Source organism: Vigna radiata, chromosome 6 (assembly GCF_000741045.1).
Source record: "Vigna radiata var. radiata cultivar VC1973A chromosome 6, Vradiata_ver6, whole genome shotgun sequence".
NCBI classification, from domain to species: Eukaryota; Viridiplantae; Streptophyta; class Magnoliopsida; order Fabales; family Fabaceae; genus Vigna; species Vigna radiata.
Window position 1 is genome coordinate 23,087,246 of NC_028356.1, and position 20,857 is coordinate 23,108,102.

A 20,857-nucleotide genomic window follows, 5' to 3' on the forward strand; every position below is an offset into this window, starting at 1 on the left:
AAAAAAACCAATAAGAAACGTAAGGTGGTAAAGATGAAAAACCAGGGGTGCTGCACGGAATATTTAGCCCAAGCCTAAATTCTTCAAGAAACCCTAGGTTTCTTTTGCCTCTTCTCCTTTTTTCTCTATCCCCTTATGTTCTCTTCCAGAAATTGAATTTTTTTTCCTCTCTCCTTCTTTTTTACAAGGTGCGTATTTATTTACACACATTGTAATATTATTGTGATCTTCTCTTAATGACGAATTAATTGACATTTAACAAAATAGGGAAAGAAATGGTCTAATAAATCAAATTATAATAATTGTTAGAAAATTGTCTATTAAAAGGAAATCATATTTTTCTTGGAACTGAATGCAGCAATCAATATATTATTTTTTAATTATTGCTTGTAATTATTGCCATAATGCTAATTCAAATTATTACCAAATAAAACAAAATTTCAAAAATATTCTAAAGTGATCTGTCATGCATTAATATTAATTGCTTATGGGCATTTTTCCAAGAAAATCAAATTTTTTTCTTTTCATTTTTTCACGTGCACCCCCTTTTTTCCTTTTTTCCTTCATTCTTTTTCCTTGTCTTTCCTTTTTCCTTTTTTTTTCTTCTGTTTTCTTTTATTATTTTTTTTTCATTTTTTTTATTCTTTCTTCGTTTCTTTTTTTATTTGTAATTTTTTTTTAAAACTAAACAAAATAGTAAAATAAAATTAAGAATGACAAAATAACATAATAATAAAAAAAATAAAAGAAAATAAATGAAATAGGACAACAATAAAAACCAAGTCCCATTATTTAGTCACCCGGACGAAATTGGGTGTTGACAACGTCTAGGCCACTGAGTCCTTTGGGAGAACAATACTCGGTCTTACCATTTATATTACTTGATAACGATCTGGTACACTTGCCAGGGGCTTAACAGTTGTCCAATTCTGTCTCTGATTCAACTTCACATTCCACATTCTTTGAAGCTTTTCTGCTTGTGGCTTTTAAGGCAATTGACTTCTTCTCTTCAATTTCTTCCACTTCTTTCATTACTTGCATTTCAAGAAAGACTTGTAAATTTTTCAACTTTGTTTTAAATATTGCAAAAAGACTCTGATTTTGAAAACTCACCCATTCACTCCCCCCCCCCCTCTTGGTGTAAAGCGAACCCTACCTGTTTTCCAACAATTGGTATCAGAGCTGGTTTTCATAAGATATTTGAAAAACTAGTCGACTTTGTTTTTCATTGATTCGACTATAAACCTGGGGATGGCTTCCTGTTTTCAAACTTTTGGTGAAGGTGCTTCAACACACAGACCACCTCTGTTTGCTGTGAAAATTATCCATTTTGGAAAATTCGAATGCAAATCTTTCTTCAATCTGTAGATAAAGGAATTTGGGATGAAAAATTGAATGGTCCTTATGTGCCTACTAAAACTGTTGATAAATATTAAACCTTTTACTGAATGAACTGTAGATGAAAATAGAAAAGCTCAGTATGATATTAAAGCTAGAAATATTATTGCCTATGCACTAACAGTTGATAAATTTTTTAGGATATCTCAATGCAAAACTGCAAAGGAAATGTGGGATGTCTTAGAGATAACTCATGAAGGCACGGATGAAGTAAAGAGAGCAAGAAAGAACTCCCTGATACAAGAGTATGAACTTTTTAGAATGAAGGCTGGAAAAACAGATGTTGTCTAGTGTTACGAATGTGGAAAGGAAGGATATATCAAGCCTGATTGTCCAGAATTGAAGCCTAAGCAAAAAGAAAAGAAAAGATTCCCTCAAGTCAGAAGCATGAAAAGAAAAGGAGCATACAATGCTTGGGAGAATACAGATTCTGAAAGCTCAAGTGATGAAGATGCTGACCAAGATGAAGAATCTAACATGTGCTATATGACTGGAGTAACATGGGACGATTACAACAGTGATGCAGTCATCTCAAATGAACCAGTGGAAACCAAATATGATATGCTACAAGATGCATTTCAAGAACTACAAGTTGAAGCAATGTGATTACAGTACAAGGTTAATCGACTAAACTCTGAAACAAGAGATTATGAATATAGAATTGATAACCTTGTTTTTGAAAATGAAACATTAGAAAAAGAATTGAATGATGCTTTGTTATCTGCTAAGGAAATTAAAATTGAAAGTGTTATAGTTGAAAAACCATGTGAAAATTGTCCTACTCATATTGAAAAGATAGATTACTTGACTACTATTGTAGATAAGGTAGAGACAACTTAAATGTTGTACTGAAATCCTCTGGCAGAGCTATATATAGGCAAGGAATAGGATACAAAGCTCAATGTAATAGAACCAATACTAAGAGATTTATTGATCTGAGTAAACTTGCTAAAAATGCATGTTTCTATTGTAATTGTGTTGGTCACAATGTTAGAAATTGTTATTACAGAAATGTTGTTGTTCCTAAAGGATTATATGTATGGAGACTAAAGGAACAAATGACAAAGACTGACAATCTTAGACCCAAAGTTAAATGCGTACTAGCAACCAAAACTTGAATTGTTTTGCAGGATATATAGCAGGTGCAATATGAACTCAAGGATGAATCATTTTGGAAAAATCAATATCTTGAGTATCTACAACGGGTAAAATTGTATCAATTTGCTGCACTATGCTTAAATTGATTGGTTGTTATTGTTTGATTACATGTGCTTATTGTCTGATTGTTTGATTGATTGAATGAGTTTGAAAAACCATTTTCACAATGATTAGTTGACTAGTATTTTAATTCATTCGACTAAGTCTCTGTTTTGGACCGTTAAAATTTGATATTTTGAATTTGGGTTTTATATGCAATATTATTGGCACGTGTATCTATATGTGTGTGTGTGTGTTAGACTTTCAAACTTAGACACTGTGTACAACAAAACCCTTATCCTGATTCAAAAGGACCTTCCTCTCATTCACTACAAAATGGTTGCCTCCTCATCTTGTCCTGGAAAAAGACCAATGTTAGTAAGAAGAGAAGTTGATCCTTTTGGATGGTTTAGTGATGATGATAAAAGAACTGATTATATCTGCAAATGGGGTTTCAAGGAAATCATGTGACACAAGTGCATAAACACTACATTTTATCGAAACGAAGGATTCAAGTTTCAAGAATGGCTTGTTAGAGATAACTTGACAAAGTTTGTTGAAATGCAAGGAGAATGTTATTCGAACTTAGTCAAAGTGTTCTACTACAATCTCCAAAGAAAAGGAAACTGGTTAATATCAAGAGTGAAGGGTGTAGATATCACCATTGACAAGTTCATCTGGGAAAACATTGTTGGACTTCAACAAGACGGATCATTAGCACATCATGGAATGACTGGTTTTAACAGCAAAGACTTATACAAATTTATTTTAAGAAATCCTGCCTTAGCCAATGATTGTGAAGACTTCAGTATCAGAAATCTTTTAATGGATGAGTGTCTCTGTGTATATGTAATTACATGGATAATGCTTCCAAGGGAAGAAGATCATTCTTTACTAAAAGATGAAGATATATACTTGATATGTGCTCTACTGTCAGGAACTCCAACAAATTGGACCTTTGGTATTCGTGACCACATGATGAAATTAACTAAAAGCAAGGGATCTTGTCTACCATACGGTGTCTTTATTAGCAAAGTACTAAAAAGGAAAAAGTGGACGTTATGAATGAAAGGGTTATTCAGTGCAACAAAAGTAATAGTATGGAAAAGTTGTTCTTGAACTCTACTGGAATCATCAAGTTAAAGGAAGAATGGACTATGATTGATGATTTACCCTCAACAAGTGAAATGGATCCTCAGAATATTGATCCTTCCACATATAAGTTTCATCCTCTAAGCACTTTTGAAGGTTATGTGGATAGAAGATTTGACAGACTAGATGATAAGTTGATTTTGTTGCAAAAGTCTTCATCCGAGCAACATAGAAAAATAGATTATGCTTTGCGCATAAAAGCCTTCGAAGAATCATCAATTGGTGACACTGACAGTGGAATAAACAGTGCTGATAAAAAGATTGAAGAATCTTTTGAATTAGAATAGAGTTATGTTTACCCAATAGTGTTTAGAGCCATAGACTAATCTTTGTGTCTTTTTCGGTTTCATTTTGTATGTCTTAGAATGCCATTTGTTTTTGTTCCTTTTTTGTTCCAATCAATGTAATATCATTTTCACAAGGAAATGAAATATGGTTTGAATCAATTTCAGCTGCTTTAAATTTGTTTGATTGAAATCTGTTGATTGATTCGACTGTGTGTTGATAGAAGTTGATTATGTATGCTTGATCTGTTACACATCTTTACAGATTGACTTCTTATTGATTACATTTCTTGCATAACTAAGATTCTTGATCTACAAAAGATCTTTGAAAGGTTTTGCAGGAAAAACATTGCTTTGGAAACTACAAGTGGAACTCAACATCATTGACAAGCAATGTATTCGACTGGGAAAATAATTCAATCGACTGATCATAACAGGGTTATAAATTCCAATTCTGGAATTTGGTTATTTTTTGTTGATTGATTATTTTAACTTGATTATTTGCAATTTATCTCTGTTCTAATCTGATTATCCATGTTTTTCTTTTCCAAAACATTTGTCATGCATTCACAAATAAAATCTCATATATAACATAGTGAAATGCAATGATCATCATAGAAACAACACAAGCATGTTCTCATATAATCATAATCATGAAAGCAATGAACATGTAACACATAATACACATGTGTTATTAATTATGTGTTGTCATCATAAAAAACCAGAAACTCTGAGATTGTAGGTTCAGCTAAACCATTGCTCCCTCTATCAATAATCTCAAAAAAAAATAATCGATTGTCATAAGCTATAATCGATTATTCCAATGGCTTTTTTTGGCAGTCATTTTCATTGAGATAATCGATTATCACTAAGAATAAGAAGATTTATCCAGTGAATCTTGCAAAAATAAACTCTCTCAGTGCACTATTTCTTGCCTTATGTCTTTTTACTACAGACTTACTAATTAAAGTAAAATATCTTAAATAAGATACCCAGATTACAAGACTTCAACAACTAAAATCTTGAGTCTTTTAATATAACTCTTGAAACCAAACATTCTTTAACTCTTCAACATTTCCTCATAAATCTCTTTAAGTCTTCACTTAGTTTTACATAAATCATCCTCATCATTCAAACTTCAACTTCTCTTCATTTATTATCATCATAAAAACTTGTGTTTAAGATTGACAATAAGATATCCATATTCTTCTTTAATCAATAATCTATCCCTTTTTTATTATTACAAAAAATTTGTGAAGTTTTTTATGACTTTATGAACTTAGAATTCTGACATTAAAAAAAAAAATATTAAGTATATAACATTTAAATCACAAGCCTCATCCCCCTCAACTTCCATTTTTCTCCTCCTTTTTATTATCGCAGTCAAAGAGAATAAAGGTAAACACCATTTCATGTAATATATCTCTTTTTGATAAAAACAAACCTTTCTAGAACAAGTACTCAAAGCTCTTCTAAAACTACATTTATGAAGTACTTAGTTTGTATTTATGAAGTACCTAGTTGTTGTCATCGATTATCTATTATTTGTTCATCTTGTGCTATCCAGAAATCTCTATAATCTCATATAATAAATTATTTGCAACATAATAGATTATTCCAAATAGATCATATACTTAATAATCGATTAGGATTAAATGTTTATAATTAGATGTAATCGATGATTACAGAAATAATGATACGTACATAAAGTTAATCATTTAAACATATTCCAAGTTAAAGAATCAACATTTATAATGTTTAAACCTCTTCTAAGATCATAAAACCTATCAAGATATCATAAAGACTTTCTTGATTTTGAAATAACTTGTAACAAAGAAAAATAATATTTTTGATCCCTAAAAACTTGTTTAGGTCATTTAAGTTTAGAAATAAGTTACTTAATTGTTGAAACTCAAGCATACATTCTATTTGGAACGTTAAAATATTTAATTCTATATTTTTTACAAGCATGTCCCTTTTTCATAAATTAAAAGCACATTAAGTAAGTAGTACTTCTAGAGTAAGGTTTTCCTTTTCAACCCATGCCCTAAAAATCCTTTTATTATTATTTCTACACACTTTTTATTTTTATAAAAATCTTTTTGTATAAAATTTTCTTTTTCAACATTTTTATTTTTGGAAACATTTGAAAAAGGTTTTTCAAGACTATTAATTTTATTTTCAAAAGTCTTGCAAGTTTCACAAACAATAGACACATTTTTTCCTTCCTTAAGAATTTAAATTTTATTTTTCAATATTTCTTCTTCTTGAGATTTTTCAAGTTGATTTTCAAGAGTCGTATTATTGGAAAATAGGTAGGCTTCTTTAAACACAAGAGGGGGGTGAATTGGTGATGTTTCAAAAATATGTTTTTTTCGCAATCTTGCAAAGAAAGTATAAAGCTTTTTAAAGTTTGTTGAAATGCAAGCAATCAAAAAATGTATGCAGTGGAAAAAACGTAGTAGACTGCGTTAGAAATAGAGTCGACTGGAATGTAAAAGATAAAAGGTCATTGACAAACTACTTAGCACAAACTCCTTGCTTACATCCTTCACTTGTCGGATGGTCTTGTTATAGTGGTCCATAAAGTCTTTAAGTGTCTCATCTTTTCTCTACTTGAATTCATTAGGGCAAGATAAGTTAGACTTTGCACTCGTCTATTAGCGTACTATTGGCCGAACAAGTTGTGTAAAGTGTTGAAGCAGTCTATGGTGTTAGGGGGTAACAAATGAAACCAGGCTAAGGCTTCCCTTTTTAGAGATAGAGAAAACACCCTACATAACACCAAATCACTCGACAAGTAAAATGCCATTGCATCCATAAAGGACCGAAGGTGTTCATCCGGATCAACAGACCCATCATACTTCTCAAACATGGGGGGCATTTTCTTCTCTAGCATTGATGCCTCCATAATAGCAATTGTGAATGGATGAAGGCCCTCTACCTGGTAGTGGTTATGACTAAGGCATTGCTCGCCTCTTATCCTTTTTTCTTCGGTTTCAGGTCTAAACATTTTCCCATGTTGGATCATGAGTTGGTACCGTCGATTGTTAAGTTGACTCCTTTCTCAGTCCAGTTGTACGCTCTGCCCTCAAGGTGGCTATTTTTGTCCACATCTCCTGCATTTCTCTCTGCATCTCCCGAACTAAGCTCATTGGATCAGGTTGTTTTTTCATTCTTGTGGTTGTAACTAGGTTTCTTCTCTTGTCTTTGGGCCCACGGTGGGCGCCAAAATGTTTTTGTTGTCTAGGGTCGAGGATCATTTGATACGTTGTCATTAAAGCTATCAAATTAATACTACTCTTCAAAGCAAATTCAGTATTGCCAAGTAGTATTCAAGAAAGTAGATAGGGTTAAAGTAACTCTGAGTAGTCTCCCAATGAATACAAAATTGTTTTTCAATATTTGACTCTTATAAATGTTATGCAATGCTCAAGAATAAAAGTGAGAAACTATGCTAATGAACTTAATGTGTTTGAAGAATGTTAGAGTTCAAGTGAAAGACAAATAGAAAACTTAGAAACAATTATAATGAAATAGGCTAATTCCACTACTTTCTAAGATAAATTCATCATCGGTTATCCACAGATCATTGGGTTTCAAATTAATTAAAGTACNTTCTTAATTAATTTGAGAGCAATCATACAATTAACCAAAGTAGACTCTCAATCAAATGCAAGATTTTTCTATATTATTCACAATGAATTCAACCAAAGTACATTCTCAATCAAATCCTATTGTGTTTAATCATGTCTATTCTTAAATTTCCTAACCAAATTAAAAGCTAATTAATCAAAGTAAATTATCAATTAATTATAATGGAAATTCTTACCACTAATCAAAGTACATTCTCAATTAGTAGCAAGAACATGTTTAATCATATGAAAGTTCCTAAATTCAATCAAAGTAAATTCTCAATCAAACGTAGAAACCCTTGAACTCATATGGTTAATATGTATGTATATTGAAATATTTTACGATGCAAAAATCATTGCTTTTAATAAGATTGAGAGATGCAAGACATAGAAAAGAGATAACTCAAATCAATAATCAAAAGAAACAAATTCATTAAGTCAACTTAACCTCATAATCCATAATGAAATTAAAATGGAATAAACCTAGAAGCTTAGCCCTCCAATGAAAGAGAATGAATGAGTTATGTTTTCTGCCTCCCCTAGGTCTCTTTATATAGGCTTAATTGAGCTTGGACTTTGAGTATTCTGTTGGTAAGATATTTTCTGTTGATATATTTTCAAATTAAATTACTTATCCTAAAAATATCTACTGAATTATCTCTTAAATTCCATTAATGTACTTCTTCAGTTTTCAAAATTACAAAAAAAAAACTCTTAAAAGTTTCTCTATTTGCACTTCAACCCCTCCTTTCTTTTCAAATTATAGAAGAGAACATTAGTTGACCAGACTTTCACCAGAGAACACTTGTTGACCTGCTTTGATCTAAGGCATGATGTAGCCAATGAAGGTCTGCCATGTGGCAGCCCCTTCCCACCAAAATTAGGGTTTTGCATTAGGGAAAAACTTTGTTGCTTCCCCTACGCAGTCATGAGGCAAGAACGCGAGACGGGTTGCTCTTTGATGGAGGTGTGACCTGCTTGCGGTGCGAGAATAAGTTTCGCTCCTTATCCTTCACAGCGACTATTTTGGTGAGCTTTGTGATGAAGACGAATGAAGATGGTTCGAAGAGGTTCAAAGAGAAGGCACGTTGTTCAAAGATGGTTACGAATGGGGTTTTGTGTTTAGGGTTTTTCTTGGTTTCTGTTTTCTGATGAAGGTGGAAGGCGTTGGAGTTCACGATTTAGGGAAGGTGAAGGTGCGAATTGGGGTTGCGCGATTTTAGGGTTTCTATTTCTGATCTGGGGGATGAACTGTGTTGGTTTTCTGGGTTTGCAGATGAAGAAACGCAAAGGAGAAAATAGGATTTGTGCAAGGTGATGGCGGCATAGGACCGCTTCTGCATCGTGGCAGAGGGACGGTTGTTTGTTATAGATTGCGTTTCTGGATTAGGGGAGAACTCACAATGGAGGTTTGAACGGCGCTGCTTGCGGCGTGAAGAAGATGCTCTAGGTGGTGGCGCGATTCGCTCTACGGCAACAGCGGTAAGGTTTCTCATGGTGGCGGTCTCTCGCAAAGGAGATGGCGTTTGTTCGAGTTGCAGGTAGTGGATCAGTGAAGAGTGGAAACGACGAGATTGATGGTGGCTTGGTTGGTAGTCGCAACGACTAGAGTTTGGTGACGGTCGCGATAGCTTGCACGTGGTGGCAAAGTGGTTGACGGGTATAGTTTCTGTTTAGAGGAAAATTAGGGTTTCTTGATATAGGAGATTACGATGACGTGGCAGTTGATGTGGCAAGGCTAAAAAGGTGGCAACTTATGGTTGGATAGATTTATATATGGTGGATTGGGACACGTGGCAACATTTGATGAAGTCTAACTAATTAGTGGTAGGAGGGGTAGGAATAGGAAACTTAGGGGGATGTAGTAGAAAAGGACTTTTTGTTGGGTTTACTATTGGACCTATTTCAGAAATAAGAGTGTATTAATTAAATATTAGGGGTGTTTTCAGCTGTTTGTAATTACCTCTTCAGAATTCTGATTTTGAGCCTTATTTTTACAACTTTGTACCAATAAAGTTTTAATTTCAGCTACACAAATAAACATAAGAATACCCAAAAATAATTTATGCAACTAAAAATCACTTTTTAAGCCCCTTTTATTCCTGAACCCAATAAATTCAATCGTCACCAATTCTCCTCAAATCAATCATTTAATCACAAAAATCTCACTAAATATTTGAAATTAAATATAAAATGTGGGCATAAATATGTATTCATCATCAGTCTTCCTGACTTAGCTTGCTTTCTATATCACGATCGTCCACTCTTCTCAAAGAATCTCTTTCGAACCGATGGGTGTCTCGATGATTGACCTATAAAAGACACTTTGATGCTCAAATCAAATATTTTTCTAAAGAGGGTCTAGAGGAATTAGATCATGAAAAAAATGTTTTTACCTCAACATCAAACTTGTATTTAAAAATTTATGAAAATCAAACTTATTAATTCACCTTTAATAACCGTTAAAATACTTATTAACCATCCATCAATTATTATTATTTCATTCATTATTTTCAACAGATATCTATACGTCTCAACCTATGGATTGATCGCTTATCCAAATATATTTGCCGATTGGTAATACATATTATATTATTATATGATCATATGTGAAGAAAGAAAAAACACAAAGTATAGGACATGTATCAAACCTTATAACCCTATATTTTTATATCTTATTCCACCTTTTCCTATACCACACATAAATGCGGAAGGATAAAAATTAGAGAAGGGATTTAAATCTTTAGAACTTAGAAAGGGACTTGTGGTGAGTTCGTAGGAGAGATTAAAATGAACATTACTTCATTATTTTGTCGTGCATGGTATGTGGTCGGTCACGGGCATAGATTCAACATTTTCACTCATTTATTTGCACAAAATCCATGTATGCGTGAACCCTCATTTTCGGTTTTCTAAAGCATTATGGAAAACCAAGCAATCATTTCCATTTGCTTTTCCTTTTATTTTTCACAAAGTTTCACATCTAAGTTCATCTAAATCTAAAAATCATATTACAATCAAAATTACTTAAAATAACATTTATTCTTAAATGAAAAATCCCAAATGTAGATTTAAATACATATTGGTAATTTTAGTCATAGTTCGTCCTCTTCTTCAAATCCCTTCATTGTCTTCCAATAGGGTTGGTACGTAGCACTCAAATACAAATTAATTTAACAGGAATAAAAACAAAAGTTCTTGAAATTGGAAATGAAATTTGGTCGGTGTTGTCGCTTTATGTTTTGGACATTAGTGTTGTCCCTCTTTAATGAGCCATTTTCGTGCTTCCGTGTTCAACGAGGCGTAGACAACTGAATTTCTTCGCAACTAGCAGAATCCAAGGGAACATTAATTGATCCATGGCTACATCCATTTTTGTCCATTGTAGCAAAATGAAAAATAAAAGGCAAGACTATCTTGCAACAGAAACAATAGTGAAAAATCTTACAAGAAAACCTTCCAATCTTCCTAAAACCACGAGACACTTAAATAATAATATTTTCAAATTATTTCATTGTTTAAAATAAGATTATTATGTTTTTTACGTATTAAAAGAGTAAATTTAAGTTTAATTCATTTAGGTTTTTAAAGTTTAAATTTGTTTCACTTACATAATCATCAACAATTATAAATATATCATAAATATATCAGTAACCTTAAATTTATCCATGATTCTTTTTATAGATTTCACAATTTAATTTTTCCAGAGATGTTTTTGTTGATAATCAATTTATAAGTAAAATTTGTCAGCAATAATTATTGATAAATTACAATTAGGATTATCAAAAGATATTTTAATTGGTAACTTATAATACAATTATCGACAATAAAAATTGTCAATAAAATTCATTGGTATATTACAATTAATATTACTTATAGATATTTTCATCAGTAACTTTACAATACAATTATGAATAATATTTTTTCATTAGTAAATCTATCTAAGATGACAAATTTCTCATCTAGTCTGAGGGTTGAATCTATGCAAATGTAATGCATAATTAATTGTTAGAGATACAAGACATTATGAACTAGTAAGTAAGAGTAGGTTTTCTTCACCGAGACATCGAATTTAAAGTAAATTTGAAAGTGACATTAACATTAATGAAAAAAGACGAATTCATAAATAGATGAGAATGGATAAGCATAATCATTTCATACTATATACACCAATCACCTGCGCATTCTTCAAGTCAATTGTTCAAACACTTGCATTCATGTTTATTTTCTGCATTATAAACACTATGATTTCGTTTACAAGTCTTAATTAATCAAGAAACCACATGAATGTTTAGGTCGTGAATCTCTAGGGAAAACGATATTTGGTCTTACCAATTGTATTATTTGATATGATTTGGTACACTTGCCGAAGTCTTAACAATAAGTTACATCTTCTTATTCCCCAACATGGGTACCAAAAATATTAATTTAATTTTACAAGATATTACTATACTTTAATTTCTTTTTCGTAGAAGTAAAGCTCTCCCTTTTAACACACGAGGTTCTTACGAATTTTAATCAATGAAGTTGCATGAAAACAATATGCACCTGACGTTAGCCACTAGCTGAGGGAAATAGATGTGGAGTTATTGACTTACCTTGCATAAAAGATTTTAGTTTAACAACTAAACCTGAAACTATTCAAAAAAATAAATAAATCTTTTAGAGTAAGCTGCTCAGTCTTTTTTTAATAAATGTAAATACTATATAATGATAATGCCATTTTAACGAACTTATTCAAATTTTATGTGCCGATGCATAAGAAATATAAGCTAGGGTTTGTAAAATGGATTAGTGGAATGAATTGCAAGCAAGCTAGATATCTTGACCGGTCTGAAAGAAAGTTAGACTATTTTTGTTTTACTTTTAAATTTTGTTATATATATATACATATTAAAATCACGTTTAATTACATAAAATATTTTTAAATTTTTAATTGATTAATTAATATTTTTAATTAAATAAAACAAAATAACTTTTATTTTTATATCTTAAAATATTTCATTATAATTAATAATTGAAACTAAAAATTTTATTTATAAAAATAACTTATATTACAACATAATTGTATATTTGTGTATTTTAAAAAATAAAATTAGTCACCATCCTATCCATTCCACACCTGTTTAATAACTTAGGTGGAACAAACTAAAATAGACTAACATATTAAAAACATCAATCCAATGGTCACAAGATAAGACCCACTTACTACCTTAACAAAATGTTTTATACACTAAATAGTTAATGAAATTGTTCATAAATCTAAATTTATGATTACTTACGACAATGATAATATTACAATAATATCACTAGTAAAATATTATTTAACTTCATCTTATATACTTTAGTTTAAAAAATCCAAGTCTTTCAAAATGAAGGTATTTGTAAAATTATGTTGCATAAATATATATTTTGGTTGTAAAATAAATAAAACTTATACTAGTATAAACTTCAGTCTTACGAAAGATTGAAGCCTATTCTTTTGTCTAGCTTAGGTTAAAATTTTAGAAAATTTACTTTATTGCCACAAAATTGCACCTTTGTAGTTTCTATTGCAATTGAAAAAACTCACTTTTTTTTTTCTCTAATTTTAGTATCATTTCCATGCGAAGCACTTCTTCATTGCAAAAGATCTTGTTCTCATTTTCTCTCCTTCTTGCATTTATTTTGATCTATTTAATGTTTAATTGCAATGAATAAAAATATAATGACACATTTTGGTCTTCATCGTAGGTTTATCAAGGTCACACGAGTCCATTACTCACACCTTTCTTTCTATTGTTCATTGTGCATTTCATTGTTTAAAACATGCTCCCATTTCGGCATTTAAATAAATATTTTTTTTGTTACATATAAACTTCAAGTCTAGGAGAACGGAATATATCTAAAGGATATGCTATTCTTAAGAGCTAAAATCTAAAGTCTTCCTTTTTCTTGTCTTTTCTTGATATGTTTTGATTGTAGAACCAAAGAAAAACTTCAAAAATAATTTATGTCAAATCCCTTTCCTTTATTGATGTATCTAGGCTTATTTAATATTTTGATTTCAATATTTATGGGCTTAATTCAATGTCACCTCTTAAATTCTTTTTGTCATCAATTCAACCTTTATTTAAGTTAAAAGGACTCAATGTAATCCCTTCAATTAAAATCATATTGTTAAAATTTGGAAAATGGTTATAGGTCAGTGACTTATTATTATTTATTTATTTTTATTTTGATCACTTAATCTCCTTCTATACTTGTGATGGATCCCTACTGTTAAGACTCTGACAAGTGTACCGAATCGTATCAAGTAATATAAAATGGTAAGATTAAGTATCATTTTTCCAAGAGACTCATGACAGTAAATAGTTGTGCTTTTGCTTAACTAATTAAGACTATAAGAACAATATTTTGGGGTTTTTGAATGCAAAACGATAAAAGTAAATATGCATGCAATTTGATCAATTGAGGCTAAACACAAAAGCGAATGGATGATTTTGATAATATGAGATGAATATGTTATTAGGGTTTAGATTTCACCTAATCATTCTCATACATAAACGTATTCATCTTCTTTATTAATGTTAATGTCACTTTCTAATTTACTTTAAACTCGATGTCTCGGTGAAGAAAGCATATCCTTAATTACTAGTTTACAATGTCTTGTCTCCCTAGCAATTAATTCTGCATTACATACGTACAGAAGCATAAAGGCAACCAACTCTCATATCCCTATGTCTAGGTAATATTGCTTTTGGGAGAATTCCACAGATGGTGATTTGTAAGATATCTCTTGATAACAATCCTAGGGAGAGAAGAGGAGAGTTGTCACATCCCTAAATCGTCCAACCCTAGGAGTACGAAATCTCCCGATACTTAGACAAATCATAAGATTTATGCCATACATGAATAAAACATCACAAGCATTTAAGCAAGGAAGAATATCTCTAACAATTAATGAAAGAAACATATATCAATAATAAGAATCAATTCAAATACAAGAGAGTTTAGAGGTTACATCNTTCCCCAGCAACAAATAACATTAGTTCTCCATCGTCATGAAAGAACTAGGTGTACAATGGAATGGAAGAGATTAAACCCTAAAAGGAGAAGAGGAGAGCTCTCACATCCTTAAATCTGCCCCCAAATGGGTGAAAAAGGTGTTTTCGTGTTTAAGCCATCAAAAGATACAAACCCTAAGATGTCCAGGTCTTTAAATAGGGCAGAAAAATAACAGAAAACGGGTCCAAGCCCAAAGCAGATGATAAAAATAACAGAAAATAGATCCAAGCCAACGTTGTCGGCGCTTAGCGCTCAAAACGGCGCTCAACGGTAGGTGCGGCACTCAAAATGACGCTCAACAGTAACGCCCAGGCATGAAACAGAAGAAAACTGCACTTAACTGGCGCTCAGCCCAAGACTAGCGCTCAGCCGTAGCAGATTTTTCAGCATTGTGTTTTTTTTATCTTTTTCTGCAGTTCTACTCGCTCCTTGAGTTCCAACTCATTTATACTTTGACTCTTCTTCCAAATCATTCCATTAACCTACAAAATTAAGGGAATTTAGTAATAAAATCATTAAGTATAACCTTAATTCTCTTATTCACAAAACTAAAGCAAAAACATGAGTAAAAGCAAGTTTCTAAGTTAGAAAGGATGCATTTAGTATCAAAATTGAATCACAGATAACGATATTTTCAACCGTTATCACCTACGACCATATGTTAACTTATCACTAAAAATGGAATAAAAAACCTTGCTTCTTCTCCCATCATTAGTTCACTCCTTCCTGTTCTTTCCATTTTGCATCCAATAGAGTATGGAGTGACTCGCAAAATCATGTCATACCTTATTTTTCATGGTTTTTCCAAATGAGGATCGTGCTAGTTACTTATCTAAGTATTGGATAGACAAAACAATTTGCCAAGGCATATCAGTTCTCATCTTAGGTCATTGTTGGTCCTACCTTACTTCTAATGATGATCCAAATATTATTTACTAAGTATTTATTTTATTTACAATAAATATAAGTTGTTTACAAATATAAATTCCTTAATTGAGGATATGAAAATTATAACTCAAAGGATAGATTTCCAAACTAAATTAGATGGTGTTCTATGACTTAATGAGATTAAATATTGCAAAGTTGTAAAAGTTTTTGGATGGTTAAATATATTTACTCTTTAAAATATTCTCCTTGTGTTCTTTTTAGGTTTAGACATTGGTTCTCATTGACCTTAAATACATAAATAGGTTTAATATCTTTTCTGATCCCAATTTTTGTAAGTTTTATTCCAAGTGGTGCTCGACTTTTCGGGCGTTCAAAGTGGTCCCAAGTTTTGTAATTTTTGTTCAATTTGGTCATTTTTTATGACAGCGTTTAAATCGTTATGTGAGTCATTAGTGAATGAGGTAAAACTTTTTGACATGTGAAATTGTCCAATGAGGGACTGTCACATGACAGCTTCATCTTCCACCCAAAATTAGAGTTTTATTGTGATGGAGGGTGTTGTTCAAAGATGGAGATGCGAGAGGTTGCGCCAAATGCTTGCATGAACTCGTTGTTCATCGTAGTAGTGTTATGTTTTGCAATTTTGGAACCAAAATGGTTAGAGTGGCTCCTTTTTTCCTCTATAGGTTTGTGTGGTGCAATGATGAACATGGAGGTTTCGCGATTTGGGTTTTTCTTATTCGCAATGATTGCTAGTTTCTAGTTTAGGGTTTCTGTGTTTGTAGGTTTGAGGCGAAGATGACGGCTCACGGTGGCGTTGTGTTTTATGTGGTGGTTGACAAAGATGGAAGGTTCAAACAAGTGGAAAATATCTCGTGATTTTGGATTTCGTGGTGTTCTTGAACTACTATGATGACTTTCGCGATGGTTAACGAGGGTTTTATATTTTCACGTTCTCTAGTGGAAAAGGTTTAAAAAACTTGGGTTTCGGTTTTCAAATGCAAGTTGTCCGTGGTTGTTCGTTGAAGATGTTAACAAGCTTGTGATGACTGTTGCTTATTGATTTGCGAGGTTGAAGGAGATTATGGTTGTGGGTTCTGATGACTCAAGGTTGTCGTGATGGCCTGATGATGGGGTAATTGTTCTAATGGTAGTTAGGATTTTTCATAGTGAGAGGTTGAAGTTGATGATGTAGCCACATTCAATTATCACATTTGGATATCAACCTTTGTTTAAGTTTTCACGTGTATAAAAAAGTTACACCTCATTTAATAATAACACACGTAAACATTGTTTTGTAACATTTTAGACATTTGTCATAAAAAATGAACAAATTTTTTTTAAAAAAAAACTACAAAATTTAGGAATCGATGACATGAGGACAGAAACCAAAGTATTAAGCCTAGATAAATAATAAAAAACGTCAAACACTAACTTCCACAACACATCTTTATTTTGAAAAATACTCCAAAACCAAGCAATGCCCACACGGCTTATTCACCACACCCATTTGAACGACAGGAAAAAAAAGTAAAGCAACGTACGAACACAAACAAAAGTTGTACAAGATAGTAACAAAAAAAATACGATGTAGTTAGTTACAAAGCTCACGCGCTATGCCAACCCTATTATTAACTGTGTCGAACATAATCCTAAGGTTCTGTTGCTGGTAGTTGGCGATGACGTTGAGCACCGAGTTTACGTTGTTGGGCGCCGCCGCCATAGCCAGGCACGCCACAGCGCCGTAGGTACTATGTATGAGGGTGTTCTCGTAGGGCAGAGTGAGATCCAATCCCGTGAACCGAAACTTGATCAACGGTGCCAGCGTCTCGTAGGTCTTAACAAAGCACGTGTCGAATGACCCTATGCTAACGAACGGTCCCTTCACCTGATTTCTGAACTCATCCCTGATTGCGTTGTAAACCGGTTGCACGAATCGGGTTATGACCGTGCCCGAATCTATAATGGTTCCGGATCCTCTGTTTGGGTCAAACGCGAGATACTCGGTGGGTAATGGGACCTGAACCCGGCCCACTGTCACTCCAGTTAGGTTCACGTAGTAGAGTGATGGCCGCCGCGGGTTTCGGAGAAGTGGGGTGGAGCGGATTCTTCTGGGCTGACCTGTGCGCCCGAGTATCAGGGACCCGGAAAAGTAAAAGGATTTGAAACTGGGAAGACAGTAGGAGAAGACGCCGGAGTAGAGTGACCAAGATTGGGTAAGAAGGGACAAGGGCCCGCGGCCCAAGCCCAGCAGGCCTTGAGCCGGGATTGTGCCTCCGGAGACGGAGTTGACGCACCCGAAAGCGTAGCTAGGGATAGTGTCTACGGCCAAACTGAGGGAATCTTGCACGAGCGTGGCGGAGAATGTGGAGCCTGCGTTACGCAAAAATGTCTAAGTAAACAAATTTCCATCTTCTTAAAATCCCAGATATCATATTTCTATCGGATTATTATTTAAGGAAGCTTGAATTATTGTAAAAAATGAAGTTAATCCAAACAATGTTGATAATATTACAAGTTGTACCAATGTAGGTGTTCAAAGATTCAAGCTTAATTCTCATTCTATCTAAGGATGTCAATTCCATTCTCATCAATATTAATCAACCCTGAGAAACAATCTTCCTGAAAGAGTCATTCCTATACCTGCATAGGATTGGTTGAAGATGCAAGCTCTGGAACCGGTGTTGGGGCAAGGGAGGGCTCCACGAGCCTGGGCGCAACGCGGGGCGTAGCAAGCCACGGGGCCGCCATAAGTGGTGGAGGCTTGGGGCGAGTAAGTGCTGGAGGAAGAGCAACCGATGCAGCCACTACACGGGACCCAAGCCTCGTCGGTGCTGGTATCCAGGACCATAAAAAAGAGTTGACCCGGAGTGCCGAGTTTGACTCGGACCACGTAGTTACCAATGTCGAAGGCCTGCCCCGAAGCTATTGGGGCGGCGGAAACGCGCTTTTTCCTGAGCGACGAGTCGAGGCCAAACAGGTACTCGACCCTCAGAGGGTCCTTGGAGGCCATGTCGATGATGGTGGTATCCCAGGAGTCTGAGAGATTCTTGAAAGGGGAGCAGTTGCCGTAGATGGGAATGACGATGATACCGGAGTCGTCACTTTGAGAAGCGCATGGGTCGGTGGCAATGGCTACGGTGGAGAGATAGAGTAATAGTGTTGCAGTGAAAAGAATTAGGGTGGCGGTGATGGTGTTAACACCCATAATTGGTGTGTGTTGATGGAGGAGGAAAATAATATTGTAGTATAGTACTTGTTTAGTTTAAGTGGTAGTGTGCATGCATGGGGGCGCCACTCCTTTAATACATGCACAATAGCAACTACTGCATAAACTATTTGTTTGGAACGAAAAAAAAAATGTTATTTTCACAAATGATTTTTGCAACACATCTTATTTAATAATATTTGACAAAATAGAAAAAGAGAAAGAAACTACAATATTAAAGACGTTATTTGAAATAAATTATATTTATAATTTTATGAGGTTCCTTTATATATGCAAGTTCTGTCTGTTCAATTCAGAAAGATATATGTTAGTATAATTTATTTTCATAATTTTTTTTAACAATTTTTTGACAATAATACATGTGTTATCATTTTATTGGTCTGTTTCAATTTATGTTTAAAAAAATATTTGAAATGAACCAATCATAAATTACCGCGTTGTCAAACAATTGTAAAAATGTATTGGTAAAGAGATTTTTTCCAATTTATTATAGCTTATTTGCATCCAAGGTCCTGTCACAAGAACCTTCCCTGTGCTAAACTCTGTCATTGCTGTTTGAACTCTTACATTAATCAACACAACTTTTCACATTATAGTTACAAATAATACCTAAATTTTTTTAGTACCTTTACTTACTTTTTACTCTCTTCTTTCTTAAAAAAACTATAAAACTTTACACTTTTTGAATCATTTTATCCTTCTATTTTATCTCAAATAAATGTAAAAGTGTGTCATGATATTATTACTCTTACAAATAATATAGAGATAAAAGGATATGAATTGTTACCGTTACGAAAAACAAATAAAGATACAAACAAAGAAGATATAACTAAATTAAAGAATAAAGAAAAAAATTATATATATTTAATTAACATTGCTATTGGATCGTGAGTCTACACATCCTTCTTAACATACTTAAGTTTATACTTAAAATGATATCATTAATTAATTAACAAACATAAATTAATATTGTGTCAACTAATATTTCTGTGCTATATATTAAGTTCCCATGATTAAACTTCGGTATACAAACATCTTCTTTCAAAACATATTTTAAACCGTCACCTATTTTATGTTTTAAAAGAACTATATATATGTCAAAACCTTTAAATGTAACTTAATACATTTTTTATTCTTTAGCAAATTAATAGTACAATGCTTTGTATAATGATGAAAAATATGTTAAAATGATATCGGAGTAGATGTTGATATAAATAACTTTTGAGTTACTAAATGTATATTAGAATATCGTTGTTGTAGTTTTCAAAATGAGTAAGAGGATTATATCCGCATGGAATTTTTATGGTTAATTTCTATTAATTATTATTTTTAATTAAATAGTATGTGTGATTTTATTTTGATTATAATCAAGTTAAATTTGTGAACTGTTTGAGATTCTGCTGAAAAACCAAACAACATATTTGATTGGGACGTTTGCAAAAGAAAATAAGAAAATAAATCTGATACAAAGGGCGTATTGATGATTGAGGGGTGTAGTAGACAAACTCCGGTTTCAGACACTTTTTGGATTTTAGTACAGTGACGCAGCAAAGTAGGTCTTTGGAAGTGGTAATTGAAGAAACTTTACAGTCTTGTTGATATGGCTGAAATAAACTGAAACTTTAAAGGTATATTGTGAAACAGATGTAATGGATGGTTGAGAATTAGACAAAGGTGACCTATAGAACTCAGAACATGGTCCTTTTGGGGAGATTAATGATCAATATTTAGTGATGTGTGTCGCTCACGGCCATGGATTCAAGACTTCCATCCATATTTGCTTAAAATCTATATGAATGTATGGATCCTCATTCAGTCAACATGCATTCCAGTGTAACTCTCCGCTAAGATGCAAATAATCATCTCCGGGCACATTTTAATAGAGATGGGAAGCTCGGTTTCCAATGCTATCTTGTATTTCATAATAGCTTTTAAATGATTTTGCTATCATAAAATTTTTAAGTATAAGTCAATTCTAAAAAAAATGTTTGTACTGATATTAATATTTATTTATATTTAATAAATTT

General features: G+C 32.8%; 1 protein-coding gene across 1 annotated transcript; it reads right to left on the bottom strand.

Moving 5' to 3' along the window:
- Positions 1 to 16,985: 16,985 nt before the first annotated feature.
- Positions 16,986 to 18,888, bottom strand: LOC106763064 (aspartyl protease AED3). Its single transcript, XM_014647232.2, has 2 exons — positions 18,245 to 18,888; positions 16,986 to 17,974 (listed from the first exon to the last, which is right to left on the bottom strand). Exons 1-2 carry the CDS (start codon positions 18,807 to 18,809, stop codon positions 17,196 to 17,198), a joined length of 1,344 nt encoding a protein of 447 aa, XP_014502718.1. The 5' UTR covers positions 18,810 to 18,888; the 3' UTR covers positions 16,986 to 17,195.
- Positions 18,889 to 20,857: the final 1,969 nt, after the last annotated feature.

What these genes read in the sequence shown, in the direction of transcription:
- LOC106763064 (XM_014647232.2), bottom strand. Translation starts at nt 18,809, where the DNA reads ATGGGTGTTAACACCATCACCGCCACCCTAATTCTTTTCACTGCAACA. An exon ending in CTTCAACCAATCCTATGCAG is followed by an intron (nt 17,975 to 18,244) that starts GTATAGGAATGA and finishes TGCGTAACGCAG; the next exon opens with GCTCCACATTCTCCGCCACG.